General features: G+C 35.5%; 1 protein-coding gene across 3 annotated transcripts in view; it reads right to left on the bottom strand.

The window, feature by feature from the left end:
• ADIPOR2 (adiponectin receptor 2) overlaps nucleotides 1-13,487 on the bottom strand; it is a 106,426-nt gene that overhangs the window by 32,840 nt on the left and 60,099 nt on the right. For all 3 annotated transcript variants that reach the window (XM_054577193.1, XM_054577192.1, XM_054577191.1), the window contains exon 2: nucleotides 11,319-11,576. In XM_054577193.1, coding sequence (XP_054433168.1) covers nucleotides 11,319-11,489 — 171 coding nt within the window. In that variant the 5' untranslated portion in view covers nucleotides 11,490-11,576. The remainder of the gene's footprint in view (nucleotides 1-11,318; nucleotides 11,577-13,487) is intronic.

The raw sequence follows: 13,487 nt of genomic DNA, 5'->3' as shown, positions 1-13,487 counted from the left end.
ACATACAGACATTTGTCTTTTTGTAAAACATGTTCCTACGAAGTTTTTAATACATTAACTGCATTAAATAAAATAGAACCAATTACTTTTGGCACTCATTTTTAAACAACAGTGAGCATCTTCATCACTTTCGCAGCTTTCTGAAAGTACATAAATCCAGAGCCTAGCCAGGTAGCTCAGCTGATTAGAGCAGCATCCCAATACACCAAGGTTGTAGATTTGATCCTCGGTCAGGGCACATACAAGAATCAACCAATAAATGCATAAATAAGTGGAACAAATCGATGTTTCTCTCCCACCACCCCCTGCCCTCGCAACCCCTTCCCCGCTCCCTCTAAAATCAATGGGAAAAAAACCCATATATCCAGGACCCAAAGATTCTGGTTTAATTCTGGTTCAGTAGGTCTGGAATAAAATCCTGGCATCTGTGTATTTGTTTTCCTTAAAGGGCCACAGGTAATCAAATAAGAACTCCTAACAGACTCAAAGGAACCTGCTGGTAAACGCTTATACCAAGACATATCACTCTGTAATGCATTTAACTACTTTTAAACCTATTTTTATAAATTCAGAATTTTGCTTGTTTATAATTTTAACAAAAAACACCCCTGCTTTTCTATTACACTTTTATCCTATGTACAACTGGCATTTAATGCAACCAGAAGGCCTAAAGGAAACTCATATTTTTAAGTCTACGCAATCTAGTTAAGTTCTGCATTTTAAAAAAGATGGAAAAATATTCAAAGAAAATGATGCAAAATCATTTGAAATATGAAAGATTCCACCAGAGATACAGTCGGTTTCTTTACTTTAAAAATAAACACAAAATCCAGTAAAGGTTAGAATGCATCTCAGAAGAAAATTAACCTGGCTTAACAAAAATAAGGTGTGCAAGAATTCCATCAATAAAACAAGAACCAACTGTTGAATCTAACCTCTGGACTCAACATAAATACTCAGGGACAGGGTTTGCAATTGAGAACACTAAGTCAAGCCGGTGCCAGCTGTCATAAAGGCAGCTTTGTTCAGCAGAAAGAGCAGTCAGAAGACTCAGCACATGCTCTTTTAGTCATGTGACCTTGAGCAAATTAAGCTTTTTAAATCTTACTTTCATCCACTTTCAAAAAGAGACCGTATCTGTTCTTCCCATTTCAGAGTAGTTTTGAGAAGCAAATGAAGTAAGAGCTATGAAAGTGCTACATACAAATTTAAGGCAATATTACAATTATTTAGAAGGATATACTCTACTTGCTAACAGTTCTGACAGTTCCACTTCAAATTGGAAATTATACAAAATGGATCTTTTTCTGTAACTCTATCCCCCTTTCTTTTCTAGCTCCTGTGATTATTCTACACTAACAACCCTAAAATTAGTAGCAAGGGACAACATTGTATATAGATTAAATATAGAGCAGAAGTTGCAATGAATAGAGAAGGGCCAAGGAAGGACCAGAGCAGAAGATTTCACTGCTTAAATGATCCAGTAAGTTTTCTACTAAAACTACCTCCCAAGTAGGCAGGTGGTACTGGCAGATGCACTGATTTCTTCATAAACCACCTTCTCTTTTTTGGCAAATAACTTCCACTCCAAAGAGAAACAGTACACAAAAAAGATTTTTTATCAGAAACAAAAACACAATTTCCTCATCTATAAATTGAGGTATATAAACAAGACGGTTTCAGAGAAACTTTCCAGCTCTAACATTCTATAATCTATGGATCAGATCCTCCCCTTGATTCCTCATAGGACATCTGTTAAAACAGATGGAAAGAAATGATTCTTTTGTTCAGTATGTTCACTTCTGGGTTAGCCCTAAGATTAAAGGGAACTCAAACACAGGTTTTTAGGACAATAGAACAAGTTCATTTATGTAAGCATGAAAAAAAAATTACATGCACCTGACTATTTGCCAGTGAAACAAAAAACATATTTAGAAGACACTATCAAGTGAAGACAGCAAACAAAAATGCACAATACAAAAAGAAATAGGTAATTAACGTGACCTCTGACACAAAAGAGACTGGGAGGGCAAATTCTGAACTCTAAAAGTGTTTTACTATCTCATGGTTAAACTGTAGTAACTAATATTATAAACAAGACTTTGTTGTCATTTTTAATCTCAGATTTGTTAGCCTGAAGTTCCTTCATGCTTTAATATTCTTTAGATTCAACAGGCACACACGTTCAGTTTTAAATATAGCTAAGAAATACCAGTACACTAAAAACAGTGATATAGTTACTGCCTACTCAGTATCTCTTGTAAGATGACTAATAAGAATCTCAAATCTCACATTCTAAAACTAAACTCTTGATTTTTCTCCCTTTAAACCTACTCCTCATTCTTGCCTTACCAATCTTAGTTGAAGCTCAATTAAAATATCTAGCAATCCTTGACTCCTCTCCCTCACTCTCCACATCTAATCCATCAAGAAGTCCCGCTGGCTTGACCTCTAAAATACCCTGAATCCATCCATTTCTCAACATTTCTGCTGTTACTGTCACTCTGTTTTGAGCCAACACCATCTCTCACCTAGGGTATTATAACAGGCTTCTTTCTTCTATTCCCATCTTCTCACAATCTATTCTCCACATCCACAGTGATCTTTTCAAAATCACCAATGTCTCCCTACTGTTTGAACACCCCAAAGACTGCCCACTTTCCAGTGAATTTTATTAAAATACACTCTAAACTCCTTCTGCACACCTAAATGAATGATCTGGTCCCTACCTGGCCCACTGACCTCATCTTATTTCACTCTTTTCTCTTGTTACTTATACTCTAATTGCACTGGTCTTCTCTCAGTCCTTAAAAAAAAAAAAAGGTTTGGAAGAGGAAGAAAGAGGTAAAAAAAGAGCAGCTTATTCCTACCTTCAGACCTCTATACCAGCTTGTTTCCTCTATCTGGAAACACTCTTCCAAGTCTTTGCATGGCTGGCTCCTTATCATTCAGGTCTTACCTCAAACATGCTGTTCCTTAGAGAGGCTTCCCCTTACCACTATATCTAAAAAATAGGAGAGGTGGATAGGCAGAGTACAGGATTTTTAGGGCAGTGTAACTACTCTGTATAATAACGATGATGAATACATGTCGTTATATATACATTTGTCCAAACCCATAGAATGTGCAACCATCAACAGTGAACTGTAAAGTAAACTACAGACTTTGGATGATTATGATGTGTGATTTAGGTTCATCAGTTATAACAAATGTATCATTCTGGCAGAGAATGTTAATAATGGAGAAGGCTATGTATGTGTGAGGGCAAAGGGTATGTGGGAAATCTCTTTACTTTCCCTTCAATTTTGCTGTGAACCTAAAACTACTCTAATAAAATTAAGTCTTCTTAGTCAAAAGCTCTCCTTATATATTTTGCTCCTCAACCTGAGATCTACTCCTTTTGGTAAACACAGCCTTTCTCCTCAGTCCCCCATTACCTTACGCATCTAGATGCAGGGACATAAGAACCAACCTTACTAAAAGGAGACATTCTGATTATCAAGGACTTATCAACCAGCTTTTAAAAATTAAAAAATTAGTAACTGATTCATTTCACAGCATGCTCTTGGGAGATGAAGACTCCTCCCCCGAACAGCAATACCATCCCCATCCCACTGTCTTTGGACCTGGCCACATGACTGCTTTGCCCAGTAGATGATAAGCAGATGCAACATACATATAGCAAAAACCTTAAATGCAAATGTGCAATTTGGCTTATTCTCTGGGACTTTTGCAGTCTGCTATGAGAACATGCTCCAGAAGTCCCCAGTCTCCTTCAGCCTGGGTCTGAGAATAAGACACATGGAGCTGACCTGCACTACACTGGCGACCTAGAGGAATCAAGCATTGCTCTACTTGACCCACAGCCCTCATGGAATGTGTGTATTTATTGTAAGTCTTTTGGAGTATTTAATTCCTGCAGAAAAAAGCTGACTAACACAGGAATATGGTTTTTCTGGTACAGTAATATTTAAATATTTACATAATGTCTATATGTAAATATCTAAATATCAGTGTACTGACTTTAAATTGTAATATATAAATACTATTTTATCTTCTGCTTTTTCAATTTAACATTATTTAACATGCATATTATAAACACTTTTAGAGATATAAAATTACAAGAACATCTGCACTGAAGATAGTTGTTTTATAATTCATAATTCACATTTTGATAAAGTACCAGGAAAGTAAGCATAGCATGATTCCAAGCACAAGCCCAAAGAATTCATAAAAGATTGTGCACAAATTTAGAGAATTAGAACATAGAAGGCCTTGATGCACTCCACTTTTTAGTCTTAATAAGTATTCCTTTTGTAGTCCAAAAATACCTCCAAAATAAATACTTACATCTATACATTTACCATCATTAGACTGCAAATGTACTCATATAAAAAAGAAAAAGCCAAAAATTAAAGCTTCTTATGTAATTATACATAATAATTGTTATTATTCTGCATGGAAAAACCAGAAAATTTAAAATAATTTCAGCACACAGGAACTACACTTGAAGAAAATCTCACTTGTTTGAAACATCTTTTTCCATGACAGAGAAAGAACTGCTTATTACATGTGCCATGAATACTTAATCAACTGCGATTCAAAATTTGCTCTTCTCCAATATCTGGCGTCTGTTCCCAACTGTCCAGCTCTTAAGTTCACCAATGAACAGCATGTCGCCAGAACCAATGGTCACTTTTTCATCCTTTTCATCCTTGATCTCTTTAGCAGCACCAGATACAAACCACAGCTCTCTCCCTTCCTTCCTGGAAAACACTTTCTTGCGTTTTTGCAATATTACACTTTCCTGGATTCTCCTATCTCTCACAAGCTTTTCTTTTTTAGCTTCCTCTACTTGCTTGCTCTCCTTCAAATACCCTGTGAATGCTGGTGTTCTTCAGGTTAGATCCTACAGCCCTTCCCTTATCCCTTTCTTCACTCTTCCTCCCTTAAATAACCTTAACCATTTCAACAGTTTTAAATAACGTCTATACTGAGGCTACTTCCTAAATGATTATCTTCAGCACAGGCCTCTCTGGAATTCCACACTTCAAATTCATCCTCTTTAGTTTGTCCCATCTCAGAATACAGTATCATAACTTCCATCAATCCAATTACTCATATCATAACTTCAGAGTCATTCTGGTCAATTCCTTTTCCCTTAACCACCACAACCAATTCACCAACAAATTCTGTCAACTCTACTTTCAAAGCATAGCTCAAATATACCCACTTCTTGCCAATTCCACTCACTGTCACTACCAACCCAGACTAAGCTACTCTCATGAATTTCCGTAGCAGCCTTCTAGCTCATCTACAGTTTTATCACCCCTCTCAAATGTGCTCATAATATACTGTCTTCACATGAGGGCCAAAAGTGAAATTTTCAGAATGTAAATATGGCCTACTACTTCCTGCTTAAAACCTTCTAATTGCCTCACACCTTCTCCGTATCACAGCTTAGAAGAGTCTTTGCCTACATGTTTCTTACTACATCTTTTACCATCCTCCCCCACCCATTCACTACACTTCTTAAATATGCCAAGGTGTTTTCAGGCTCAATACCTTGCACACACTCCCTCCTTTCCTCTTCTCCACTTTACATCAGCCTTTACTAAACATTCAGTTACAGTCACTTCTACAAACTGCCAGAGGTATTACTTTCTTTATCACTATCAGTTTTTCAAATTGGATGAGTATATTCCAGAACAGTTCAATGTGTACATCTGAAAACCTTTGAGAACATTTCAATATCAGTAAGTTGATAAAAATATAGAATCTTATTTTTAACTGGAAAGGAACACATACATCATCTACTGTACTATAACATATGACAAAAACAATTCAGGGAAATTAAATAACCTGCCTACTTTCAACCCTCTTCAAGCAAATCTTATAAGCAAATGTAATATTTTCTTATTATATTTCCACTTCAAGATAACCCCAGTCATAGAAAAAAAACCAATCCTAAAATTTATATGAAATAAGAAAGGGTATAGTCATAAAAGACTTGAGAAAGAACAACAAAGCTGGAGGCATCATACTTCCTTACTTCAAAACATATTACAAAGCTACAGTAATCAAAACAGTAGAGCACTGCCATAAAGACACATAAAGAACAACGGAACAGAACAGAGCAGCAGTTCCAAACCTTTCTGGCACCGGGGACCAGTTTCATGGAAGACAATTTTTCCACGGACCAGGGGCAGGGGGAAGGTTTCGGGATAATTCAAGTGCATTACATTCAAGCTCACCTTCTGCTGTGTGCCTCAGTTCCTAACAGGCCCGGACCAGTACCAGTCCATGGACCAGAGGTTGGGGACCCACGGAATAGAGGAGCCCATAAATAAACCCACACATATATAGTCAAATGATGTTTGTCAAGAGTGGCAAGACTACACAATAGAGAAAACATAGTTTCTGCAACAAATGGTGTGCCAAAGAATGAAACTGTAGCCTTACCTGACACCATATAAAAAAATCACTTTACAATGACTTAAAAAATACTTTAAATATAAAACCTGAGACTTCAACTGTCCAAAGGAAACACAAAGGAAAAGCTTCATAATTCTGATCTTGGCAATGGTATCTTGGACATGACACCAAAAGCAAAATTAGACAACAGGGCTACATTACACTAAAAAGCTTCTTTACAGCAAAGAAAACAACAGGGTGAAAAAGTAACCTATGGTATAGAAGAACATATTTGCAATCCACATACGTTATAAGGGTTACTATCCAAAATACATAAGGAACTCCTAGGACCTCAACAGCAAAAAAAATAAAATAATCTGATTTAAAAATTGGCAAAAGACTTGAATAAACATTTCTCCAAAGGCATGCAAGTGGCCAACAGGTATATGAAAAGGATGCTCAACATCACGCATCATCAGGAAAATGCCAATCAAAACTATAATGAGATACCATGTCACATCTGTTAGGATGGCCATTATCAAAAAAAGTAAGTAAGTGTTGGTGAGGCTGTGGAGAAATCAGAACCTTTATGCACTGTTGATGAGAATGTAAAATAATGCAGCTACTGTGGAAAGCGGTCTAGAAGTTCCTCAAAAAATTAAAAATAGAACTGTCATATGACCAGTAATCCCACTTCTGGGTATTTATCCAAAAGAACTGAAAACAGTATCTTGAGAGATATTTGCAACATTATTCACAATAGCGGAGAGGCAGAAACAACCTAAATGTCCATAGTGAAAGAATGGATAAAGACAATGTGTTAGATACAATGTAATAAATATTATTCAGCTTAAAAAAAAGGCTTGTTATATGCTACAACAGACAAGCCTTGAGGACAATGTTGAATGAAATAAGCCAATCACAGAAGAACAAATACTACATGACTCCACTTAGATAAGGTATCTAAACTAGTTAAACCCACAGAAGCAGAAGAAAATAGAATAGTGGTTGCCAGGGACTGAGGGGAAGGGAAAATAAGGAGTTGCTATTCAACTGGTACAGTTTCAAATAAGGTGAGTATGCTCTAGAGACCCGCCGTACAACAATGTGAATATACACTAAGTCCTCACTTGACATAAATAGGTTTTCAGAAACTCCAATTTTTCTTTTCATTTTTAAATCATGTTTATTCTATTACAGTTGTCTTAATTTTTCCCTTTTTGCTCTCTTCCACCCATCCCACCCCCACCCCCCTGCTCCCACAGTCAATTCCCACTTTGTTGTCCATGCCCATGGGTTATTAATACATGTTCTTTGTCTAGTCCCTTCCCCTTCTTTACACCACTGTCCTCCTTCCCCATCTCCTTTGGTCACTTTCAGTCTGCTCCATGTTTCCATGCCTGTGGTTTATTTTGTTCATCAGTTTATTCTGTTGAATAGATTCCACTTACAGGTGAGATCATATGGTATTTGTCTTTCACCAACTGGCTTATTTCACTTAGCATAATGTTCTCTAGTTCCATCCATGCTGTTGCAAAAGGTAGGAGTTCCATCTTTCTTTTGCTTTCTTTTTTAAATGCAGATTGATGTTATTTATTTTTTAAATGTCAAAGTCAATTATAAAATAATAAAAAATGTAAAACCATTATAAAGTCTCAGTAATTAAAACATGACACCAGCACAGAAATAATCAAGTAAATCAATAAAATATAATGAGCATTCTAGAAACAAATGCATATATCTAACAATGTAATATATGATTAAATTGACATTTCAAATCAATGAGGATAATAAGGCTTATTCAACAAATAAGGTGCATGGACCACTATTACATGAAATAAGATAAATATAGGGCCCTATTTCACACATTATACAAGAAATATTCAGGTGAGTTAAAAATCAATATGTAGAATCTAAGGAGTTTTAGTAAATAATACAAACTAATATTTTTCTTACCCTGAAGTAAAATATTCAAACTCAGAAGCTATAAAGTAAAATATTGACAATATGACTATATTAAACATTTAAGGCTATAGAGTAATATACATACTAAAAAAAGTTAAAGAACAAGTAATAGAATGGGAAAGTATTTGCCACACATCTAAAAAAAGGGTTAATGGTTGTTTTTTTAGGGGAAAAAAATTCTACAAACCTTTAATCAATAAATGGATAAAGAATACCAAAAAGTCATTTAAAGCTTTTTAAAAATAATAGAAATAGGCAAGAAATATACAAAAACAGGTTTAGTTTCAACAAATAATAAAGGAACAATTAAAATAACACATCATTGTCTCAATCAGATTAATATTAAAAATATTGGTAATATCAAGTATTGGCAACTGTGAAAGGAACTGTGTATTCATAGGCTCTTTTTCCTCATCTTTGTAAAGCAGTCCATTTAGCATATTTTGCAATGCTGGTTTGGTGGAGGTGTATTCTTTTAGCCTTCTTTTGTCTGGGAAACTCCTTATTTCGCCTTCCATTTTCATTGAGAGCCTTGCTGGGTAGAGCAGTCGTGGTTGCAGTCCTTTTGTTTTCATGACTTGGAATATTTCTTGCCACTCCCTTCTGGCTTGCAGTGTTTCTTTTGAGAAGTCAGCTGATAGCTATATCGGGGCTCCGTTACATGTTACTACCTCTTTCTCCCTTGCTTGCTTTAGGATTCTCTGTTTATCTTTGATATTTGCCATTTTAATGATGATGTGTCTTAAGAGTGGGCCTCACTGTGTTCCTCTTGAATGGGACCCTCTGTGCTTCCTGGACTTGTGTGACTCTCTCCTCCAATTAGGGAAGTTTTCCATCATTACTTTTTCGAAAAGGCTCTCTATCCCTTCCTTATCCTCTTCTCCTATGGTATCCCTATTATATGGATATTATTCCATTTCAAGTTGTCCTGCATTTCCCTAAATGCCTCTTCATTCTTTTTGAGTCTTTTTTCATTTTCTTGCTCTTTTTGGGAGCTTTTCTCTACCTTATCCTCCAGCTCACTGATTCAATCCTCAGCTTCATCTAGCCTGCTTTTGATTCCTTCTACTGTGTTCTTCAATTGAGAATTGTATCCTTCATTTCCTCTTGTCTCTTATTGATAGTCTGAAACTCTGCAACTTTAAGTGAAATGACATCTAACAAAACCAGTTATACCATCAGCTAATTAATATAAGTAAGAATTCAGTTCCTATAGCGAAAACATTACCACTAGTCACAAAAACATTACCAAACTTCTAAACAAAGACCCAAACACTTATTAAACAATTAAATAAGTATGAGCTATACATGCGTCCAAGAACAATTAATAAAAACAAGTAGGAGAATGATTTTCCAACGCACTTATTCCAGTTCAGCGTCACTGGTGGCCGGAGCCTCTACCAGCACAAGGAAGTAATCTACCCTGGAGAATATACCCTTCCACCACAAGGTACACTCACAGACACCCCCATTCACTCAGACCGAGACAGTGTAAACGCGCCAATTAACCTAACATGCACATCTTTGGAAGGCAGAAGGGTAGCTTTCATGTTATGTGTTTATTACAAAAAAAAAAAATTTAAAAAATGGCACTCATCCAAACCTAATGATAATTCTCATTAGCTGAATACAACTATTTAGGTCTTAGTAACAACTGAGAGAAACACAGCTTGCTCAGCCCAAATAGGGATGTCTTAGCTGCTAGTACATATTACTGTTAGAATGGCAACAAAAAAGCGAAGTGTTAAATGTGAAAGGAATTTCTTGCCCAAGATATCTGTCAAACTTCTTTTTAAGCAGTAATGCTAAATTAAAGGCCAAATTGTACTTATAGTTAATGTAGGCAAATAGTTTTTTATTAATCCTATAATTTACTAATCTGCCTGTGTACATGGAATGCATCTAAATGAGCAGTCACTGTAGCATGATCTAGCATAATCTTAGTTTACAAAGTGTTACCAAGAATAAAAGAAGAAATTACCTTAAATTTCTTGTCAGAATAGCCTATATTGCTACAAAGCCCTGGTGAAATCTTTTATAAGATTTCAACGGACAAGACAACCCTCCAGAGTTCAAACCAGCACCACTACTACCCACATTATTAGCATATCTCTTACAATGGTAAACATGCAGTTTCAAAAACAGAGACTTTCCAACTGTTTTTTAACTATGACCCACAGTAGGAAATGCATATTATTCCAATCTATATACATATATATGCATCTATATAAAACTAAACAATTTCATCAAATAACAGTTTAATTGTATATTACTGTATACATTTAGCTCAATAATATTCTACTTTTCCTGTTTCATTTTTTAAACACTACTTGTAGTACCAAAATTAATTTCACAAACTACTAATGGGGACAACCAACAATTTGAGCCACAGCCTTGAACGCATGCTACGTAATTCCAAGATTCCAAAGCACATACCAAAATGTCTATAGCAATGACTTTCTGATGCAGTTTACAGATATTTCTACCTTTGTTTTCTCTAGGTATCTTATAATTGCCTGAATAATTTAAAGGCTGCTCTTCTCTCTGGGAAGTAAAAGATTAAACTCTGCCTTCTTTCCCCAGTACTCTATTGACTTCCAAGGTATACACCAGAGATAAACCATACCTGAAGAAGTTTTCCTAGCATACTATTAGAATTTCCCCAAAAATATAAACAATAATGTCATCACTAAAGCACTACACAACACATTTCCTTTCTCAAACAGGATAAAGCAGTTTAAGTATGATTTTAAGTGTCAACAGAAAAGGCAGAACTAGAAAATTGAGTAATCCTTAGCTGATTTAAGAATAAGAGACTTCAAATTATTATGAACAAAAATTACAAATGTGCTTAAGGTTCCTTTTCAAAACCCCACCTTCTCTCTAGCCACACTCTCATAAATTTTTGTTTTACTTACCATCCTACCACCTCAACTTACTTTTTTGAGACGGGTAGAAAGAGCAGATGCCTCTAAAACAGGCTCCAAATCTCCTTGGTGGCTGTCATTATCACCTCTCCCCGTACCATCAAGTTGGTGCCCTTTTCTGAGCCGTATTTCTGGCTCTGGAGTCCTGCTGCACTCCAACCGGTTTTTCGCTGTCTCGTTCATGGGATACACAAGCCTTTCTTACAAAGAGGCCTTTCTTTCTGTCCCTTCTTCTTGGGAGGATGGACTTTCAGGATAGTGAGTTAACCCCTAAGGAGAGAAAAGTTTAAAATTAACATATTTTAAACACATTAAACAAGTGCCGGGGGAAAAGAGAGGTTATATTATTATACACTCAAACAATAAAACATTCAGTAATCAGTAACAATAAAAGAATGTAAAAAAAACCACGCATTTGCTGATAGTAAAGACTGCCAAAATCTATTTTAATGAAAAAGGAGGACCAAGAAAACATACATAGTATGGTCCCACTTATGTACTGTAAAAATATAACTGTATATGTACATAGAATAATCATTGGAAAATATTCAAAGTTGTGCTCTTGGTACATAAATGCATGGGGAAGAACCTAAAGCCTGGGGTGAGATTTACTTTTCATTTTCTTCTACCTGCATATTTTTGTCACATAACATACCTTACTTTTTTTATTACAAGCATATTTAATTAAGTACAGAAAGAATATATGTGGATTTTATGCATTATAATTGGGTTTTACATATTCATTTTCATTTAGACATCATAATGATCCCGCATAGGAAATTTTTATTGCTATTTCACAGGTGAGGAAACCAAAATTCACCATACTTTGTGCAAAATAAACAGGACAAAATCTCTGACTTAAATAGCATACATTGTTGGTAATGTTTTACATTTAAATTGCTTAATATCTAACATTTCAATATTGCAAGTTGTTCTGAACTCTAACTAGACTACCCTGGAAAACAAGAAATTCAGAACTGGAGCATACTTTTATATTTCTGTAATTTCCTAGAAAGTGCTATGCACATAAATGCTTAATGAATATTTGATGATATTTAAATTTTCTTAAGTGTTTTATAAACACACGTTCAGAGGTCATAAATATCTCTCTAAAATGAATTGCAATAAGTCCTTGACCCTCTACCTAATTCATGGTATAAAAGCTTATTTTAGACATTTAGTTACATATCCAAATAAGGCAATTATTATTGGCAATCCAACTAGAAATATTAAAATAGGAAGGAGCCAGGGTACATGTTATGCTCATTAATCTCCTGAGATTCAAAATTCTTACTGGGGAAAAGCAGGAGAAGAGCAAAGTAGGAGGACCTGCATACCATAAAAGTTAAAAGGTGTACTTAGTGTTCATATATGTGGGTACACAGACTTGTCCAAGACTTCTAATTAAACTAAGAATTAGTCTGTTAGTTTCATAAATCACGTGACTTTGCTGCAGGATTTCTCTAAGGGTTTTCAAAGTTTTGAGAGTAATAACAAACACAAAACTTTAAGGATCACCAAATCTGGGCATGTGCCTATCACAGAATGACCTGAGCTAGAATGTTTATAAATACTGAAATTATAAACTATGCTATTAACACCCAATTCTGAAAAAGGAAACAATACTAATCATTTATATTCACTTTAGAGATGTGGGAAGTAGGCTGCTCGGAGATTAGGTAACTTATTCAAAGCCATTAGTCCATATATAAAGAGCAGCTGGAATTTATACTGAGGTCACTCTACCACCAAAGTTCATGTGCTTTCTACTACCAAAAAATTAAGACTAGTAAAAAAATATATAAGAACTTGAACCTGTGAACAAAAATGGGGTTCTGTAATAAAATAGACAAATCCAGTGATGGAAAGTAACTTCACAGAGTGATATGATCATAAATTCCTAACATGGTGGTTAGCCATGCTCCAGGCCTGTAACTCCTTCAGGGTAAGGTTTAAGCAAGTCCTGTCCACTTTTCTTGTGCATTTAGGTTAACACACCTTTGAGATGCCAGAAGTAATCCTCTGTTCCAGACCTCTCAAGGAGCAAATAATCTTGTTAATCATACTGTGCCTTGCTTTCTCCCACCCTAAGGTAATTTTCTTTATGTTCCCTCCTTAATTCCAAAAGCATTGGATCTCTCAAGATCCAAAGAATCTGAGATCTTGATTTCCGGCAACTCT

Source organism: Pteronotus mesoamericanus, unplaced genomic scaffold (genome assembly GCF_021234165.1).
Source record: "Pteronotus mesoamericanus isolate MK-2021 breed Mesoamerican mustached bat unplaced genomic scaffold, CSHL_Meso_final contig_41, whole genome shotgun sequence".
Lineage (NCBI taxonomy): Eukaryota > Metazoa > Chordata > Mammalia > Chiroptera > Mormoopidae > Pteronotus > Pteronotus mesoamericanus.
The sequence above is the reverse complement of the archived record's forward strand: the minus strand, read 5'-3'. Positions and strand labels throughout refer to the sequence as shown.